Source organism: Pieris brassicae, chromosome 12 (assembly GCF_905147105.1).
Source record: "Pieris brassicae chromosome 12, ilPieBrab1.1, whole genome shotgun sequence".
Taxonomy (NCBI): domain Eukaryota; kingdom Metazoa; phylum Arthropoda; class Insecta; order Lepidoptera; family Pieridae; genus Pieris; species Pieris brassicae.
The window spans coordinates 11027256-11045696 of NC_059676.1; the positions used below are offsets into that span (position 1 = coordinate 11027256).

Sequence of the window (18441 nt, forward strand, 5' to 3'; positions counted from 1 at the left end):
CCTTATGTATCTTGTAGCGTTATTGCTGTATTAGATAAAGTTTATAATTAAAAAAAAATCAAATCTCGAAATGTTATCCTATCTATAATTGGTATTGTGATTTGGTAATCATTAATGAAACCTTGAAGACTCAGTTGTACTTCCCTAGCGAGTGACGTGAGTGACGACAGCGCTGAAGCGGCCGATAGTCGAACTAACTTCAGTAATCTGCGAGCAACCATACCGTATGGGTTTGACGTAGTTTTTTCGCGATCGGATAGTAAAATGGCTTGCAATATTAAGCCATTGCACAAAAGCAAGCATTTTCCGATCGACCAGTTAGTATGTGTTGGAAACTACGAGCTGGAAAAAACAATAGGGACCGGAAATTTTGCAGTTGTTAAACTCGCTACACATGTTATAACTAAAAGTAAGGTGGGTATCACGAGTGGTGCTGTGTTTTATTTTCTGTTTTCTTGTTAAACCTGATTAAACTGGTTTTATTTAGTGTATGTGTTGTGTTGATATTGGCGTGACATCGGGCGAAGACCTAAAATCAGGTTAGAGATATCCCTTGAATGAGACAGACGAAAATTGCTGGACTTCAGAAAAAAAATAAACTTATAACCCGACTGGTTATGTGATACATTGTTTACAATTGGCTTGCGTTAGTTTGATCGCTTTCTAACACGGCCGGCTTATACAAATCGTTCAAAAAGTTCTTACTCCTTTTTTTATTCTGTTATCATAAATGTGACCTCCAAAATGCTTGTGCGACAATTATTCTCAATTGGCAACATCGTTTCATGTACTCAGATCAATTATGTTGTTAAAACCATCTTGGAGTAACACTACTTAAATACTAAACAGACATACTATTTGTAGTATAGGAAAAGATACCAATTAAAACATGTCTTAGCTTGATTCCTCATTCATGTGATAATTTCTAACAAAAGTTTGACTATTCATGTAATTTACTATTCTTGAAAAGCAGATTTAGATTCCATTTACATTCCAATTTAAAGTTTTAGACTAATTTGAAATACACATTATTAAAGTTTGACAAAGTTAATAAAATATATTGTGACATGTTATTTATCACATAAACACAGCATTGAATTAAACCATGACATCTACTACCTTCCTTACCTTACCTTTAGTTTATTTGTGAAGTCTTATTGGAATCTTATATAATAAAAACAAACTCTTAAAAGTTCTCTTCTGCATATTTTGGATATTAAACTTACACATTACAGTTTTAGCAAAAGCAATAAGGTGTCTGTCCAATTATGTTTATACTATGAAGAATAGAGAAAGTCAACTTTTATCAATGTGTCTGTCTGCTTATTTTTAGTTTAGAAAAAACTATTTTTATGACAGAAGTTTTTTAGTATATAGACTATATAATATAAGACTTTAACTTTGAATAGTAAAAATCATTTAATTGTTCTTAAAACTGGATTAATTGACATTGTAGAATACTGTACTTGTCCGTAGATAGATTTAAGATATATTTTGAAATACAGGTTGGCAAATACAATTATATCTATATAGTTTAAAAATGAATATTTATCAATATTAAGTTTTATATGTGTTTGCAGCTGTTCTCCACATTCCTCTGAGCCAAGACTTTAGGTTTAGGTTAAGAGTTTGTCTTACAAAGTTTATTAGTACATTGAACTAGTAAAATGAGAGCATATAATTTATTCTACATACCTACAGAAGATTATAGTTTCCACATGTCTTAGAAATCTTCCCACGCCACACTATTGTTACCATCACAAAGAAATTGTACGATAGAAATTATGCCTACTTTATTAGCTTTTATGTGTACTTCCTGCACCCAACCCATGGTTTCTTGAGTTAGGGATTTAAGATAGCATAGTTATTTATCAGACACATTTATCCATATGAAACAATGAAGTGGCTTAGCATTTTAGCTGTCTGAAAGCATGGCTTTTAAACTGTACTTAATAATATTTAAGAGTTAGTGCTTTTTAGTGCATTTTAAGAAATTCTAAATTAAAATGAATTTGGATTTTGAAAAAGAAAAATATAAATATATATTATAGTTGATTTTACACTTACTATACTTCAATTGTTTACTTCCCTATGCATTCAAAATACATTTGTCTAAATAATAGTTGCTAGTTTTTATTAAACCTTTAGAGTACATTAATTTTTTTTTAAAGATGCTAAAGAATATTCGTGTGTAAGTGTATTTCTGATTAAAATATGCTAAGGAAATCTGGCAGATATAAATATATGTTGAAATTGTTTTTATCCTCTACATTTTTAATAAGACTTGTCAGTATCGAAAGTGAGATGTCTACTATAGAAAATCGCATACAAAACTAATGGTTTAGTAATCTCATGACCCTAAAATACAGTTTAATTGGTTTAAATCATCAATAATTAGGCACTATATAAAATTAATAAATATTTGTACGATCAATCGAAGATTACTTTTTAAAATGGTTTAATTTGACATTTACTTAATGTTTTAAAGTAACGTCTAAGATTACACCTGATAGCTATGTGCTATAAATACTATGGATAATATTATGCGAATAGGATATTAGGCTAAGCGAGGACCACAAGAACTTAAGGTAACTGAAACCTCCACCTACGTCCTCGTCGTCGAATAAATGTTGAAATTAAAATTTCGAAATATTTAAGTAGACTTAATTTGCGCCTAAAACTAAATTAAAATTAAGACGAAAAAAAAATCATTAAAAAAATTTTTTTTTTAGTTTGTACGTGAGAATTTTTACCTCAATGGTAGGCCGCTTCGTAAAATAAACTGTCTTCGTTTATAATAAATAACATATTTTTCGACGTGTATGTTAAAGTTTCTTTTATTATTAGGCTTGGACTATACATATACTTTTCCCTATGTAGTCTAACAATACAATCATTATTTTAGAGTTATCATTACACCGCGTAAAATAGAAACTTCGGTCATGGGGCACCTAACAAACCGATTACCTGTAGCACTCGTACATATATATATATATCTTTTGTATCTTATTTTAGTTTGTATACAATAGATAAGGCAAGGATTATTTTAGATCATATAATCAATTATCAGGAATTAGCAGTTTTAGTCAGTCAGTAATTTATAAAACATTTATATAATGCTTTTTATATTAAGTACTTTGAATTTTATTAACTATTACATGAATAATGAAACCTTTTTTTAAATTGCGTCATAGATTCCGTAATTACTGTTTCTTATTAATGGCACGGTAATTGCTTTTACGGTGTATAACATTATTTTTTGACAAATTTTGACAAATTATATCTCTTGCGATACCTGTCGGGAGGCTAGTATAAAAGCCTAAACAGTTTAAACTAATAAAAATAAATGTGGCCATATTGAAATAATTATAGTTGTTTTGAGTGGCACACGTAAACACAAATATTATTTATTATCACTGGCTACACATCTGAGGCAAGCATATTTATATTATAAATTATGAGGAATAATAAATTTTAAATTATTTCCCTGAAATGCAACGCTTGAAATACATATTAATAATATATTTGCGTTTTCTAGTTTACGTTCATCATAGTTTTTTATTATATTATAGCATATTATATTTTACTATGCGTATTACATCTGAAGCGTTTAAGATATATTAAACTTTAACTTTGAATTCTACTATAAGTTATTAATTTATCTAGTTAGTTGCTAATGTTGATTGCTCATAATTAAGGGCACCTTCATGTATAGTATACTAGTATACTTGCTGGCATAACACCATCTGTGGGTGTGGTGTGTGGCTTAAATAAAGAAATAAAAAGATCTAAGCATACGTGAAGCAGGCAGCGACTTCGTTTTGCAGTAGTTTATGATAACAATCTACATTAATTATTTAAGCATGGTATATATAATATATACCAATATAAATTATAACCTTGCCGAGTTATCCTCTTAAATTGTCGAATAGCTTGCACATCCCACTGGACTATACTTGGTCAATGGTTGGGTGAATTTATTGTGCCATTAAGTGAAGATGCAGCACAAGGTACTCTAAGGTCGATTACATTTCTTAACCAATACCGTCTTCAAAGACTATTCCGCATGTTATACTCATGTAGGAAAAAGGTACCGCCGTTTAAATGGCAAAAATGTCACTTCTCCTTCATAGTTATATTTAGCTCAAGAAAAAAGATAAGCATATGCTTAAAAATAGATAGTTTTTATTATTTCCGGTACAAAAATAAATGTATGACACAATACATTTTTGAAGGTTTAATTGTCAATGTTCAGCTTCATTAGCCGGCGACGTATTTAATAATCAAAACTTTTGAAAGAATTTAATAGTGTATACCCACTATCGTCTTATCTATATATTATGAGTTCGGCTCCAGCATAATATTGTTCATGCCTAGTTGCAGCACTGAGCGCGTCGCTAGGATCGATTGGAGCGGCCACATTTTTCCTTTCCTTGGGAATATCAGTTGAGCCAGTCCTTCCAGCTTGGACAAAAGATTTGCTAGAAACTAGTTATTAATCTAATTAATTCAATTTATCTAGCCATAACTCTAGCAGTGGTCCGCAGCCGTATTTGACTTGGGTTAACTCTAAAATGTCGAGTAGTAAACAATATACCAAATGTATGGAAAATGAATAAGAATTAATCAAAATACATAACCAATACTGGATACGATTACCGTTTTGGTCATTTTTTTTTCAAGATAGTATTAGATTTATCGTCAAGAATAAAGATTTCAAGTACGATCCACTTCCTGAGATGTACATATTTATACAAATACATATTTCTTCCACAAATGTAGCATTTTATTATTTTGGTACAAATATACATATATGCACAATTGTGTTCGTAAAAGGGCTAAAACAAAAAAGAAAAAAGCATACGCAAGGCCGCTCCAAGGCGGGTCGACGACTGGTTGCCGGCTTTTTTATTCGCATTTGAATGCTAGCCTGATACGTGTACCTAGCTTGCGACTTTATCTGCATTATATACTATTTTTCATAGTGGGGTAATAAAGTTTAGAGAAAAAATTGTTTTCTTACACTCGTTAGTCAGCTATCTACTTGAAAAAAAGAATTAATTTTATAATGTACAATTGAACAATACGCAATTCTAGTTTTAATCTGTGTCAATCTAACACGTACAGATACAAGCGTACTTATTAGAACAAATAATTAAAACTTAGTCCACTTTTTGATTTGTGTAGTTTCTCTGAACCACTGTAGAATGTACACTGTTGTGCGACCCTACCGGCAATTGGGTCACGTGTCAAGGGTGTGCCCTTAGCCTCGTGACCCGAGACGTGCTGATAATCTCACCGATATGTCTGACTAAATTTAAAAATTAAATTTTGACCAGGCCTTTTACAGACTAATTGCCAGACACGTACGTTCGTATCGCACACGATCCATTTATTTAGCGAATTAAAAATCAATAGTGGAGTGCCAAGTGATACGATACGGATAACATATATGCTTATAGCTATTTTTTCAATTGAGACAGACTCGAGAAAATCTCAGTGCCTATAGGTAGTCAGTGGTAAAGGTGGTTTCTAGTAAAGGAAATAGCGGTGTATCGCTCTCTCTCAAGGTTTGTTTTGCAATACACAAAAAATATGATATCAATCACGTTTTAAGCGCTCATGGTAACGCCCTCTTTTCTCTCAAAGTCGAAGTTTCTTTTAATGAAGCCAGTTTCATAAATTTCTTAAGAACAAAGTTTTTTATTGAGTTTACTCGTCGAAATTGCGGTGAACGGTCTCTGATATTGTAGACATGCTTCAAGATCAGTTGCTGATAAACTGATAGTGACGCTGATAATGATAACCGGCTGATAACTGCCCAACTGTGCGAAACCCTGCATGTATTGCGCCATACGTCTTAAACACTATGCTTATTTACATTGACACCTTTTGATAACAAGAAAAATTGTTTTGTTCTTTAGTCTAGGACAAATAGATTGACCACTAGCTGATGTATTGACAGTTGTCCAGCCCACTATGGAATCTATTAAGTTTATGTAAATAGAAGTAATTTACGAAAAGATGTCAGTGACTTTCTGTGGTCTTAAGAAATATGATATTAAAGAAACTAATCAGCCCTTTTGGAGCCAACGTGCATCGTTAGAGACGATGGCAAACGGCCGGATGAGATGTCTTTGATCCCTTGTATTATTTTCCGCCTGCTCTGCGGCCGTGCCAGATTTAGTGTTTGTCCGAGAGAAGTGAGACTAAGTTAACGTGTCCACACAAGTAGTTTGCCATACGGAAGTCCATCCCACCCTCCAAGAGCCAGGTGCCGACTGTCTTAGGCCTCGCTGCTACCAACCAGTCAGTAATTTAGATGTGACCTAATAAGTTAAGGAAGTCAGATTAACAAAGAGGGTCGTCCCAGCTTCTTTGAAAATTGACGCCAGACGGCAGATTCTAGACCGGGCCGGATGCTTACCATTGCTCGCATCTGTTAACTCCGGCAAATCCAATAGGGAGCGATGCTTGAATATGATAATGAAAGTCCAATACATAGACTTAATACAATTTTTTTAAAAATATTCCGTTTCATGTGTATTGACACAACAAAATAGATGTCGTAAGAAAAAAAACTTACTGTAGTTATTTCAATATATGTTTGTATGTGTTTTGCCAAACTTAATCGACTATTGAAAAGATACATATGAAAATATTTTATTCTCTTTCAGGTGGCAATAAAAATAATAGACAAATCGAGATTAGACGAAGACAATTTAAAAAAGACATTCAGGGAAATTGCAATAATGAAACGACTTCGGAATCCACACATAGTCAAATTGTATCAGGTGAGCATTTGTTTTCTTGCTATGTCAGGTTTAAATCGCGATAGTTCAAAAAGTCACTTACAATGGAATGTTATCTAACTGATAACAGACGTATCGTGAAATACACAACTATGTATATATAAAATATTGTGTATTGCAGAAATACCTTTTCACGTTTCAGGTGATGGAGAGCACACATACATTATACTTAGTGACAGAATATGCTCCGAACGGAGAGATATTTGGTAAGTATTCAAAGAATTTTCTATAACCTAAGCACCGGTATCCCAATAACGAGGCAGGTCTCGAGTGGAATATTAAGGAGACACACTTGTGCTATAATTATGTACCCAAGAAATTCACTTTAATTCCATCACTCTGTGTGCACTGTCTAGTGAAAGTAGTATATGTCAATTTGATTAGGTCAGCCTCTGGTGATTACAAACCAAGACAAGATGGAATAGGTGCTATCGTTAAGCATACATTCTTTTAACATCATCATCCTCAATTCGACCATCTTTTCTCACAGATGGTCTGTAGAATTATTGTTTCTTTGCTAATGGTGAAATCGCATAGAAATAGTTGAATTTCCCTCTGGGAAACTCAGTCATGACTTGGTCTGCAATAGACTTACAGCATATGCACTGCGTGTTTGCAACATACACATTTCTATTACGTGTCATTAAATCGTATCGCGAAGTTAGTGTTTCGTTTGAACTTGAAGAGCCCGTCAATATATCGACGATGTGTTTCCCACCTGCGGGTAGATCACCTAGTGTCGCGAGGCCGTATGCCCGAGTCGGAAGCGGCGCGGGCCTTCGCTCAAATGGTGGCCGCGGTCGGCTATTGCCACGCGAACGGTGTGGTCCACCGGGATTTAAAGGCGGAGAATTTACTGCTGGATAAGGATATGAATATTAAGGTAACTCAGCGAAACTGATGCCATATGAAAAGGCACAGGAGCACAATATATTAGATTAACTCACTAATTGCAGTTAGCAGACTTTGGGTTTAGCAACGAGTACACATCGGGTTCCCCGCTGTCGACGTGGTGTGGGAGCCCTCCGTACGCAGCGCCCGAGCTGTTTGAAGGCCGGCAGTACGATGGACCGAAAGCTGATATTTGGGTAGTGCCGCAGAGATATTGTTGACCTCCATTTTGCTTTTACTGCGTGTACGCAACTCGCACACTTGTCGTTGCTTTATTGTTTAAATTACACAAGAAATAATGCTTCATCTAAATTTGAACATTTTCAGTCACTGGGTGTGGTACTATACGTATTAGTCTGTGGTGCTCTACCGTTCGACGGTGGTACGCTGAGTGAACTGCGAAGCGTGGTCGTCAGCGGGAAGTTTAGGATTCCTTATTTTATGTCACAAGGTGAGCGGCAGTCGTACTGCTGGTGCTTTGCGCAGGCATTGCGGAGCGATAACCAAGACATCAAGGAGGAATATCATTCATTTCAGATTGCGAACACCTTATCCGTCACATGCTAGTGGTCGATCCAGACAGGCGACTGACGCTTCGAGCGGTGGGCAGGCACAGGTGGCTTCGGACACATTGTAACACTTTAAGCGCACAAACATACGGTATTTTAATAATTATATATATACATATTATAGAAGACAAAGTTTTGTCTACTTCCTAATTGATGTATTTCATACTTATTACCCGTTTATTGATATTATTTTGTAATATTTTTCATTAAGAGTTTCCGCGGCGGAAAAAAGAGGACGACACAAAATGTGGTCAATTTTGCGATAAAAGTTTTTATAATTTTTTTAGAGTTATCAGATGGCCATTGCGCATGTCACATTGGAGTAAACGACACGTCGAGCGGGGCAAGTAGTGCGCTTGCGCAGATGCTGACCTTACCGGGGCTGACACACGAGATTATACAGCAGGTAATATGTACTTTAATAAAAAAGATAACCTTACCTAAGCCTAGTGATATTCACTAAATCTTTTTTCTTTCTTTTAAATGTCACTATTCGTTCACAAGAACATACATATTTTTAGTCGAAGTAGAAATGGGATAAATTGGCTGTGCCAAAAATTCTGGAATTCTTCATCTGGAATTTATTGGAAATAAATCAGCCTCATTGTACGGCAATGGAGGTCAGTTAGGCATTCGAAGATCTTCGTACTGGACTTTTTAAAAGGCGACTTAATATTTCACTTTTGGAACAATACCTTCTCCAACTGTAATCTTATTTATTGTTGTAAATGTTTTATGGGAGAAAATAAATAGAATAATTATTATTTTTATTAGGTTGTGACTTCTAAGTAAAATTCCTTTTAAGACGAATTTCCAATTATAATATATGTGCCAGAATATGCGAACTTTAGATTGTCCCACTATCATATTTTTGACATATTCTTGCAAATAAATCATTATTACGAAACGTTTTCCTGTATGTTAGTATCCGAGTCGATTATGATATGTATATGTATAAATAAGGTTTTACAAATTTATAATTTCCAGTCAGTCGAAGAAGAGAGATTCGACCACATCTCGGCCATTTACCATCTTCTCGTGGACAAACATACTCGAAAAGAAGAGACAGCACAAATTGGTATGAAATTGTCTTAATTCTGATAAAATGTATTTTTTAAAATAGAACGGGACAGATTCCGATACTGGGCGAATATTTTTTATTAATCGTTTCAGATTCACTGGAATCAAACTTAGGCCTGCCCTTGGATCTCACGAGTTGTAAGGTGAGTTAAGATCGTATATTTGTTTGTCTGTCTCGCCTAATTGAGTTTTATATGTTTTGCAAGCTCAAAATAATCCTCTATACTTTTCTGCATTTCAGAGTGAGGGTGACGGCGAGGAGAGTATGGAAGCAGAGGAAACCTTGGCCTATCTCACGGGAGATGGAAACGAGGACGGACTCGAGAGGGTAAACGTTTCTCTTCAGTGTAGAATTATTTGCGGTCGAAAATGGCTTTCGTCTTCGTACAACGGAGGTAATGTTGGCTTACAGTTCGGCGAAGTGTCGATCCCGAAAGAAGAGCCGCGTCAGCGAGTGACGGACTGTCACGCCACGAGACGCCACACCGTGGGGCCGGGCGATTGCCGACACGCGCAACACGCGCAGGTGCACCCATTTGTTCTATATACCCAAGTACTTTTGTCAAAATTGAGATCAACGGGGACGAGCGTCCCACGAGAAAGTTAAATAAATTCATGATTGTAAACCAAAGAGCAATTTCAGATAGTTTTCTATCTCCCGTATGGTCTAGTGGCTAGGATACCTGGCTTTCACCCAGGAGGCTCGGGTTCGATTCCCGGTACGGGAATCTTTTTTTAATTTATTTATTGGCGATACAAATATTATTACTCTTAATTATATGTTAAACTAATTGTTTTGTTAATTTTAAACTTTTAAAGGTCGGCGAACAGTCGTCGTTCGGAGCCGCCTCGGCCGATCTCAGGCCGGCGCCACTTTGCGCATCGACACACTTACACGTGAGTTTTTATTCCTTTGTACCGGCACTGAGTCTTAAACTTGAGTCATTTATTACACAATTTCAAGCTACCTAACGGTGAGACTTGTTGTGTTAATAGTTAGTGTAGTGTTAAACACACAAAATTATTAATTATTGGGACTAACACGTGTGAACACCTTCGGCGATGTTTATCAATATTTTTAGAATCAGGAATTTATTAAAACATGAAAACAAATTACGCTAATTACACTGTTTAAATATTATTTTGCGATTTTAAACACTTAACTACAACACTTAATTCATAATAAACCTAGAACACTTTTCTAATCACTTATAATAATAATAATTAAGCCTCATTTATTCCTTGAAAATTTACAAAATAAACACACACATAAAATATATATGTATATATATATATTTTCCATTTTTTTTTCAAGGACCTCTTATTGAGTATAGGCCTCCTCCAATTGGCTCCATCTCTCTCTGTTTTGAGCATTTTTCTCCCAATCCTCTCCCCCAACTTTCCCCTCGTCCCCGAACTTTAAGCTCGTCAGCCCACCGTGCAAGAGGGCGACCACGCTTTCTTTTTCCTGGAGGCCCTTTCCACTTTGTTACCCTCTTTGTCCATCTGTCATTGTTCATTCGAGCGTTATGACCCGCCCATTTCCACTTAAGTTTTTTGCAATGGGATAGTGCATCAATAACCTTCGTTTTGTTTCTAATTTGTGTACTTCTGATCTTGTCTTTCAGTTTTAAATTTAATACACTGCCTTCCATTGCTCGTTGACAAGTTGTTATTTTTCTATTTCTGTTCGAGTGAAATATCCATGATTGGCTACCGTAAGAAATACATGGCAATATACACGTATAAAAAAAAGAAAAAAAAAAGAGACCACTATATCTGGCATTTATAGATTACGCAAAAGCTTTCGATTCCATATCACACAGCAGTATGTGGACTGCCCTTATGCCGATTGTAAGGTACCATCAGGGATGATTGAACTAGTTAAGGATATTTACTCAAACTAGAAAAAAGGGGACCTAAAATAGCCATAAAAGAGGGGTTAGACAAGGTGACCCACTTACTGCCATATTTATAACAGTACTTCAAAGCATAATGCAAAAGCTTAATTGGACACAAAAAGGTATAAAATTATTGACGGTAATTACTGAAACAACTTAAGATTTGCTGATGACATCGTTTTATTCTCAGAAACATCACTACAAATAGAGGAAATGATAAACGAACTATGTTCTGTTAGTCGAGCAATAGGATTAGAATTAAACAAAAATAATGACAAATTACCTACAAGATCCGATCAAAATTAATGGATACCCCTTAGAATACGTGCAGAACTACATCTACTTGGGTAAGGAAATATCTTTCAAAATTCACGGCATCATGATGCAGTTGATAGGAGAACTAGGATGTCATGGAACAAATTCTGGGGATACAAAGAAGTACTGAAGGCAGAGATACCAATATACTTAAAAAAGAAAGTCTTAGACACGTGTATATTGCCATGTTATACTAATCACTTATAACAAACTACAAACAGCAGTTAATTGAATGCCGACTCTACTACAACCTTTCCGGACGCCAGAAAGAGAATACCGTACCTTGTGATCTTACATTGCTTTTATACTATTCGTCAGATGACGTCACAATAATTTTCTAACTACCCTAACAAAATCATATCGAAGTCAAAGTACCCCAACCCCAAAATTTGACACCAGCACCCTCTATCTCCTCAGCGACAGGCGGCGGCCCGCGTGTCGCTCCTGCCCCACACGGACTTGGCGGGCAAACTGCCGGCCGTGCAGCACAGGCCTCCGCACCACTTCAGCGTTAAAGACCAACAGCTGCTGAAGCCGCCGCAGGCTATGCTCCCCCACGGTGAGGACTCAATCGTATATGAATCGTGGAAGCCTAGAAATCACATAAGTTATCTAAAAATAAGCGTAGCGATCGATCACAGTTTACTTATTAAAACGATTAATACGATCAGCCTCGTCGTTCGGGCGACGCGCGTCGGACGGCGGGGCGCACGTCGGACGCGCACACTCGCACGCGGCGCCGCATCACGTACGTATACGCCCGGTCACGACTTGCTTTTTCATCATCATTTCATGAACTGATATTAATCTCAGTGTTTCGCGGGTCGCACAGGTCTCCGACGGTGGCACGACAGATCGGTTACAGCGGGGCGACCGGACGGACGAGCAGACTTCGGATTCGCAGTACAACACCAATCTGTGCAGGTCGGCCCTCGACGGAACTCGAGAAAGCTCGCCGTTCGCCCGAGGTCTATTCGAGTAAAGCACGTTGACACTTTCCAGGTACATGTTGAACCGCGGGAGTAATAAGCGCCACACGATGGCCACGCCGGAAGACGCCGCCACGGTCTGCGCGTCCAGCGCCGCTATGGTGAGTGTCAGACCGTAACGCGAAACGCCAGATTCTCAAGTGTGACTGAGAAGCGGCATCTATGGGTTTAATTTTTCTACATCTCTCTCAGCAGGCGAGTTCTTCGCCGTCGTCGTCGGCGAACATACGCGTCAGAAGGACCGGTCTACTGACGGTCACGGAGAGACCCCCCGGTGAGTGGATCGGCAGTCCGCGACTCTGTGGTCACCCGGTGTCGCACTTCAGTACATAGGAGATCATTAGAATTAAGCGTCCTCGTAGTTTAGACCCTATTCGTTCCCCTTAACGGAAACAGTGTTGTGTGTGTGTCGATATGTTTCTTTATTTTGATGATTTTAATGAATTTCTCGCTTTTAATTAGAAAATTAAACAAAATGTATGTTTGTCCCTGTCAGTGAGCTGTTTTTAAGTAGATTTCCGCTTGATGTAGGTATTTTTGTATGAACGATCGACGTGATTTATGGAAATACCCGAAGGCAAAAGCACGACTTGAGAATCGAGATACGTTCGAAATGGCGTTTGGCCTGACCGAGTGTAACCGCCGGGTTGGCGAGTTGGAGAGGTATTGAAATGAATCACGTCGCTGTAGTGGCGCATGCGGCTATGCATTTTTGTGTTTTTTTTTTAATTTTGTTTTATTTTTTTTAACACTAGTCATAAGTCCGGAATTAGTTATGGAGGTCGAAGCGAGGATGAAAAGGAACTACTTACCGCCGTCGATTCAAGGACAATACGGCCAGGGGTACTCCAGCCCCCCGCGCGCCAACCAGAGCCCGCCCGGTCAGGGGTCCATCACCGCCGGAACGCCCAATTATAAATACACGCCACCGATACCGGGACAGTACAGTCAGGGCTACTCTAGTCCCCCGCACGCGAGCCAGAGTCCCCCAAGTCAGGGGTCGATAACGGCCGGCACCCCCGGCTTCGGCAAATCTATGAAACCGGTTCTAGAAACGATTCCGCAGGGGAGCATCATGGGGTCGATCACGTCCGGGACACCTTCGCAGGCCGCGTCTCCGTTCACCCCGAGCGTGGGTCCATTTTCACCCAACCAGGGTGCCATAGTCTCCGGAACGCCGATGAACGTCGAATATTCTATTGCTAATTTCAACTTTTCTAGCAATATTGGATCCATCACTAGCGGAACTCCGCACTTCAACGCGGCCGCGACGCCCAACTCAAATGATAATATGGATAGTGAATGTTACCCCGCAGAGAAGCAAAATTATATCGCTTCGATCAACGCCGGACCCGTGAATAGCACGGGCTCCAGGACGAGCGGAACTCCCAATCTTAACACGTCCAGCTTTTCCAACGGGGGCTCGGTTCCGGGCGGAGGCGACGGTTTCCCCGACGCGGGCTCCGTCGGCACTCCGATGGGGTCTATCACGAGCGGGACGCCGGTCAACACCATTCTGTCGAGTGGCAACGCGATACCGAGCGGTTCCATAACGGCCGGCACCGCGTTCAACAGGCAACGAAAGTATTCGGGACCCCAACGCGTTAAACTCCAAATGTTGCCGACCGTACAGGAAATGGGTAAATTGATTTACTGTTATTCGGGTGCAGGAGTCTTAGATTAGGGTGGGAAAATAAAATGATATTTATTTGGGCGTGTGATTACGGCGAAGGCGAGGTGAGGCTTACATGTTTATAATTATGCACCGTTTTTGTGGTTTTTGGCTTGTTGAGTGTTTTTGCATTTGGAATTATTAACTTTATGTACTTAACTGAATTAAAGTAAGAATTTTTGTCGGGAAGAATAAAATTTCCGCTTTCAATGTATATTTATTCCGATTCGACGACAATTTATATTTACATATATTAATCAATGTCGCACCAAACAGCTCGCGAGCACTCGGAACGATATTCGCCAGTCAGGAGAGCGGAGTGCTCGCCCCCGAGACAGACTCATGACATAGCTTCGGCGAGATTGGAATATCAGCAGCTGCAGGTGAGTGTGTTGTATTTGTGTCGACTCCTCTGCCTCCGATGCGTGTTATGAAAGCGAGGTCTTCTATCGTTTTGGTTATTTCGATATTATCGAATGTTACACAAATGTATTGATCGTCTCGTATGTTTTCTTTCAGCGAGGACTAGAGCGCCGTTCGGGACAGAGTGGGACTTCGCCGTCCGAACCGCGGCTCCATCCGGTCTCCCTGCCCGGTAAGTTTGACTGAAACCGTAAAATAGTTTCTGTCGATTATAAAATATGACAATGTGACTGAATTCTGTCGTTTCCAGGATCGCCGATTCACGCGGGCGCGTCTCCTCCTCTCGACTTGTCCGGAGATTATCAGAGAGACAGGGTAATTTTTTGTTTAATCTGTCTTTCTATTGATCAATCATAAATGGTATACCGTGTGACACTCACGTAAATCAATCAGAAATGTGCATTTCTACTTCTAAGTAAATTCAAACTGAACCGTTCTATCCGATTACGTGATATCTTCTTCTTTACAGGATCTAGCATTGAAGCTCGGGCTGAACCTGAACACCCTGTACTCGCCTCACGTGTCTCAAGAAGTTTTAAAATCTATACAGTCGTTTACCAATTTCGGACGAGCTTCCAGTCCCGGGTCTCCCTTACACCAGATAACCGAAGGTCTGAGTTATCTCCACACCGGGTCTATCACCCGGGGCACTCCTCAGAGCCAATCTCCCTTAGACCTCCGTAGTAATGTGGAAATGGAAACTAACTACCCGCAGTTATTGATTCATCCCCAGATCCATATGGTCGCCCATAGATCTTTGAACAACTCCCCCATATCGAATCCTGGATCCCCGCTCGACATGATCCAAGAAGAAATCGGTAACGGAAACCACGTCGGTGTCGGCGACCAAATGCAGCGATATGCGACGTATCCGTCGACTCATCCGCAGATCAGTTTGACGGATTGTCTCGGCTCCGAAATTACTCTCGTAGCTTCGAGTTCCGAAGACAGCGTCGACAGTTTGGAGAATTCTAAATACCCGCTGCCGCAATTTGTCATCTCGGAACCTTCAGATTTGGACGACAGACCCTCGATAACCAAGGGCATCGGCAGGAAAGTCAGCCAAGAAACGGAAACGGCAGACAAAGACTCGGAGATGTCGTCTCCTAAAGAAGATGACAAATACCTCGAAAGGCCCAGACGCGGCAGCGACAAGTCGCTCGGCTTCAGCGACGATTCCCTCAGCAACGATTCGGCCAACGCTTCCCCGAATTGTGAGCAAAACGTTCAATCTATTTACTCGAACATAGTCTCCATCAGCTCCGGATTTAGCGAAAATCGAGGCAGTTTTTCCGAACACCGGGAATCGTTTTCGTTCTCCGACCGCGGTAGTTTTTCCGAGCGAGGTGACTTCGGCAGATCCTCCTTTTCGGAAAAGTCGGATTTCGGTCGCGGCAGTTTTTCGGAAAAGGGTGAAACGCCTCGCACGTCGTTCTCCGCTCAGGGCGTTTTGGGAGAGGTCAAGGAGTATTTCGAAGACGTGTGTCTGCCGAAAGAAGATTTAGACGAGATACGACGGTCCACTATGGATTTGAGGTTGACGGAGATATGTCGACCGGAAGAAAGAATCCCCATCTTGCTGAGCCCGCAACAGGTTTCGTGCGTTCAGGAGTACTACGAAGTCGCGCTTTCCACGGTTTGCTCCCGACTCGACTCGCACAGGATAGTGGAATTACTCAAAGAGGCGATAAATAAGACCGTCCCGCCCCAGAACATCGTCGAAACCGGTAACACCGACGAGCTGACCGGTTTTTTGAACTTGGAGTATTCGGGAGGTATTCAGATCGAGTTGGTAGTGTGCGAGAATAAAGCGAAAGAGATAAAGGGCTTGAAAATGAGAAGAATTTCAGGAGACCAGAGAGAGTATGGGAAACTATGTCAACAATTGATCACCAGCTTGACCGTTTAAGTGGTTGTGAATGGAACTAGGGCACTGAGGTTATATGTCTCAATTCAAACTCCTTTTGACAGCAGTTTTTTAAGGAAAACCCGTTGCCCTAGTTCCGTGTCGTTTTTATTTTCCAAAATAAACCGTCCTGCAGAAATGTGTCATTTCACGAAGTTACGAAGGTCCTCACAGAAAACAGATTGAACGAGAGGTCGAGCATTTATGCGAACTGTATTCATCATTCCCATTTTAGAAAGCCAATTTCAACGTGACGCGGGGGAATTCCTACATTTAACTTTTGTTTATGGCCATAGAGAAGAATCGAAGAGCAGATTTAGGCATGTAGGATGTCCTCCATCAAATCGAATATTCAATATTGTATATAGAATTAACTTGTAAAGTTTTATGTATAAACTGTTTGTATATTGTGTTCTATTTATTCCGATATCGTGTAAATATAGTTTTAAGCCTTTTTTAAACCGAATTTACCGTTTTGTTGCATTTCGTTCGCTTTGGTTTTGATTCACGGCTGGTTCGTGACGTTTCTTCTTTGTTTCTTTCCTTTTCCAAAAAGGTTTTCATGTGATAATAATTAAGTTATACGAAAGTGTCTTAAAATATCCTTTTTGTCCCATCATTGAACAAAACGTATAGTTTTAAGTTTAGATCATATATATCGCCATAAGTAGTTAGACGTTAAAATATTGTAAATAATATTTTAATAAATAATTCCAATCATAACTATTGTTTATGTTTTATTTCTTGTGGCTCTTTCTGTAAAAAGAGATACACGTGGAGATAATAGAGTGTCTCACGCCCCTAAGCTTAACCTCATACGATTAGACAAGGCATAAATTGACGGTTGGACTCAAACTAAACAGTTTGTTCGTTTGATTATGTGCACTACACTCATCAATTTAAAAAACGGAAACACATCGTGTTTCACGGAATCGATTTTATTAAAACGTTAAAAAAGTACACAGCCATATCTATATTTTAATTATTATTTATTTATTTGTTCAGATAATATAATTATATTAGTATAAACTTACAGACTAGTGTTAGTATATTATTATTAAAAAGCTAAACATAAAACTCATGAAAAAGTCTATGCATACGCTAGTCGATCTGAACCGACAAGTGTACGCACAAAATTCCCCATGATAGGCGAAGCCAGGTCATCTGCCACAGTCTTCAAGATGCTGTTTCGACCGCCCCATCCCCGGTTCAAGAGATCCTGTTTTAATTCTAATAATAGCCCAGAAATAATTTGTACTTGGGTGAACATTTCGTAAGCACTGCAGAAACGAGGCAGTCAGGTAACCAGATTTGACCTAAAAGTAACTGTAGAAGCATTGGCTGTGTCTACATTTCTCGGAGATATATTTCTTGCTTCAGCTAAACTCACGTGACTATGTGATCGACTAATTTCAAAATGTGGACTGTCTGCATTTGTAGCACAAGATTGACAACTCAGCCTCCTTACATGTCAAATATTCGGTTCGTTTCGTTCATTTTATTTTTGGCGACCATTCTTGAATATCTTGCACACCTTTGCCCTGACCTTTCTCACTGAAGTGACTTATAATACGTGTTGACATCATTTAATTCTTGGCTTATGAAGTTTACAATTACCAAGAGCATAGATTTGTTTCGGTACTGCTTTGTTGGGCCGTCATATAATATGTGTTTTGTTTAATTTGGACTAATTTATTTAATTCTGTAAGATTGGATTCTTTAAGGTAGGCACAGATCATCAGTGACCACAGAAAAGTTTGTCCACGGAAGGGTAAACCAATCAAAAAATCCTGTATAACACGTGACCTTTATAGGTTAGCTCATAACGAACCTTGTTTTTTAAATGGACGCCAATAACAATCGATATAAATAGATTAACGTAT

The 18441-nt window shown here is 38.9% G+C and overlaps 1 protein-coding gene and 1 non-coding gene across 5 annotated transcripts; both read left to right on the forward strand.

Annotated features, from left to right (window-relative positions):
• The first annotated feature begins 36 nt into the window (after positions 1–36).
• LOC123717040 (serine/threonine-protein kinase par-1-like) lies at positions 37–17284 on the forward strand. Of its 4 annotated transcripts, none has more exons than XM_045672795.1 (23): positions 37–414; positions 6678–6794; positions 6955–7018; positions 7541–7695; positions 7769–7900; positions 8031–8154; positions 8241–8363; positions 8560–8678; positions 9260–9350; positions 9446–9495; positions 9594–9680; positions 9765–9878; positions 10172–10249; positions 11986–12127; positions 12240–12316; positions 12401–12492; positions 12571–12658; positions 12753–12831; positions 13313–14197; positions 14506–14612; positions 14749–14824; positions 14903–14967; positions 15122–17284. In XM_045672795.1, the coding sequence occupies exons 1-23, from the start codon at positions 265–267 to the stop codon at positions 16559–16561; spliced, it is 4455 nt and encodes a 1484-aa protein (XP_045528751.1). In that variant the 5' UTR covers positions 37–264; the 3' UTR covers positions 16562–17284. The 4 variants fall into 4 exon arrangements, with proteins under 4 accessions (XP_045528751.1, XP_045528750.1, XP_045528753.1 ...); XM_045672794.1 differs by having other exon boundaries at positions 38–414; positions 12750–12831; XM_045672797.1 differs by lacking the exon at positions 13313–14197 and having other exon boundaries at positions 42–414; positions 12750–12831.
• Positions 10009–10080, forward strand: Trnae-uuc. Its single transcript has one exon. It is a non-coding gene; the product is annotated as a tRNA-Glu (tRNA).
• Positions 17285–18441: the final 1157 nt, after the last annotated feature.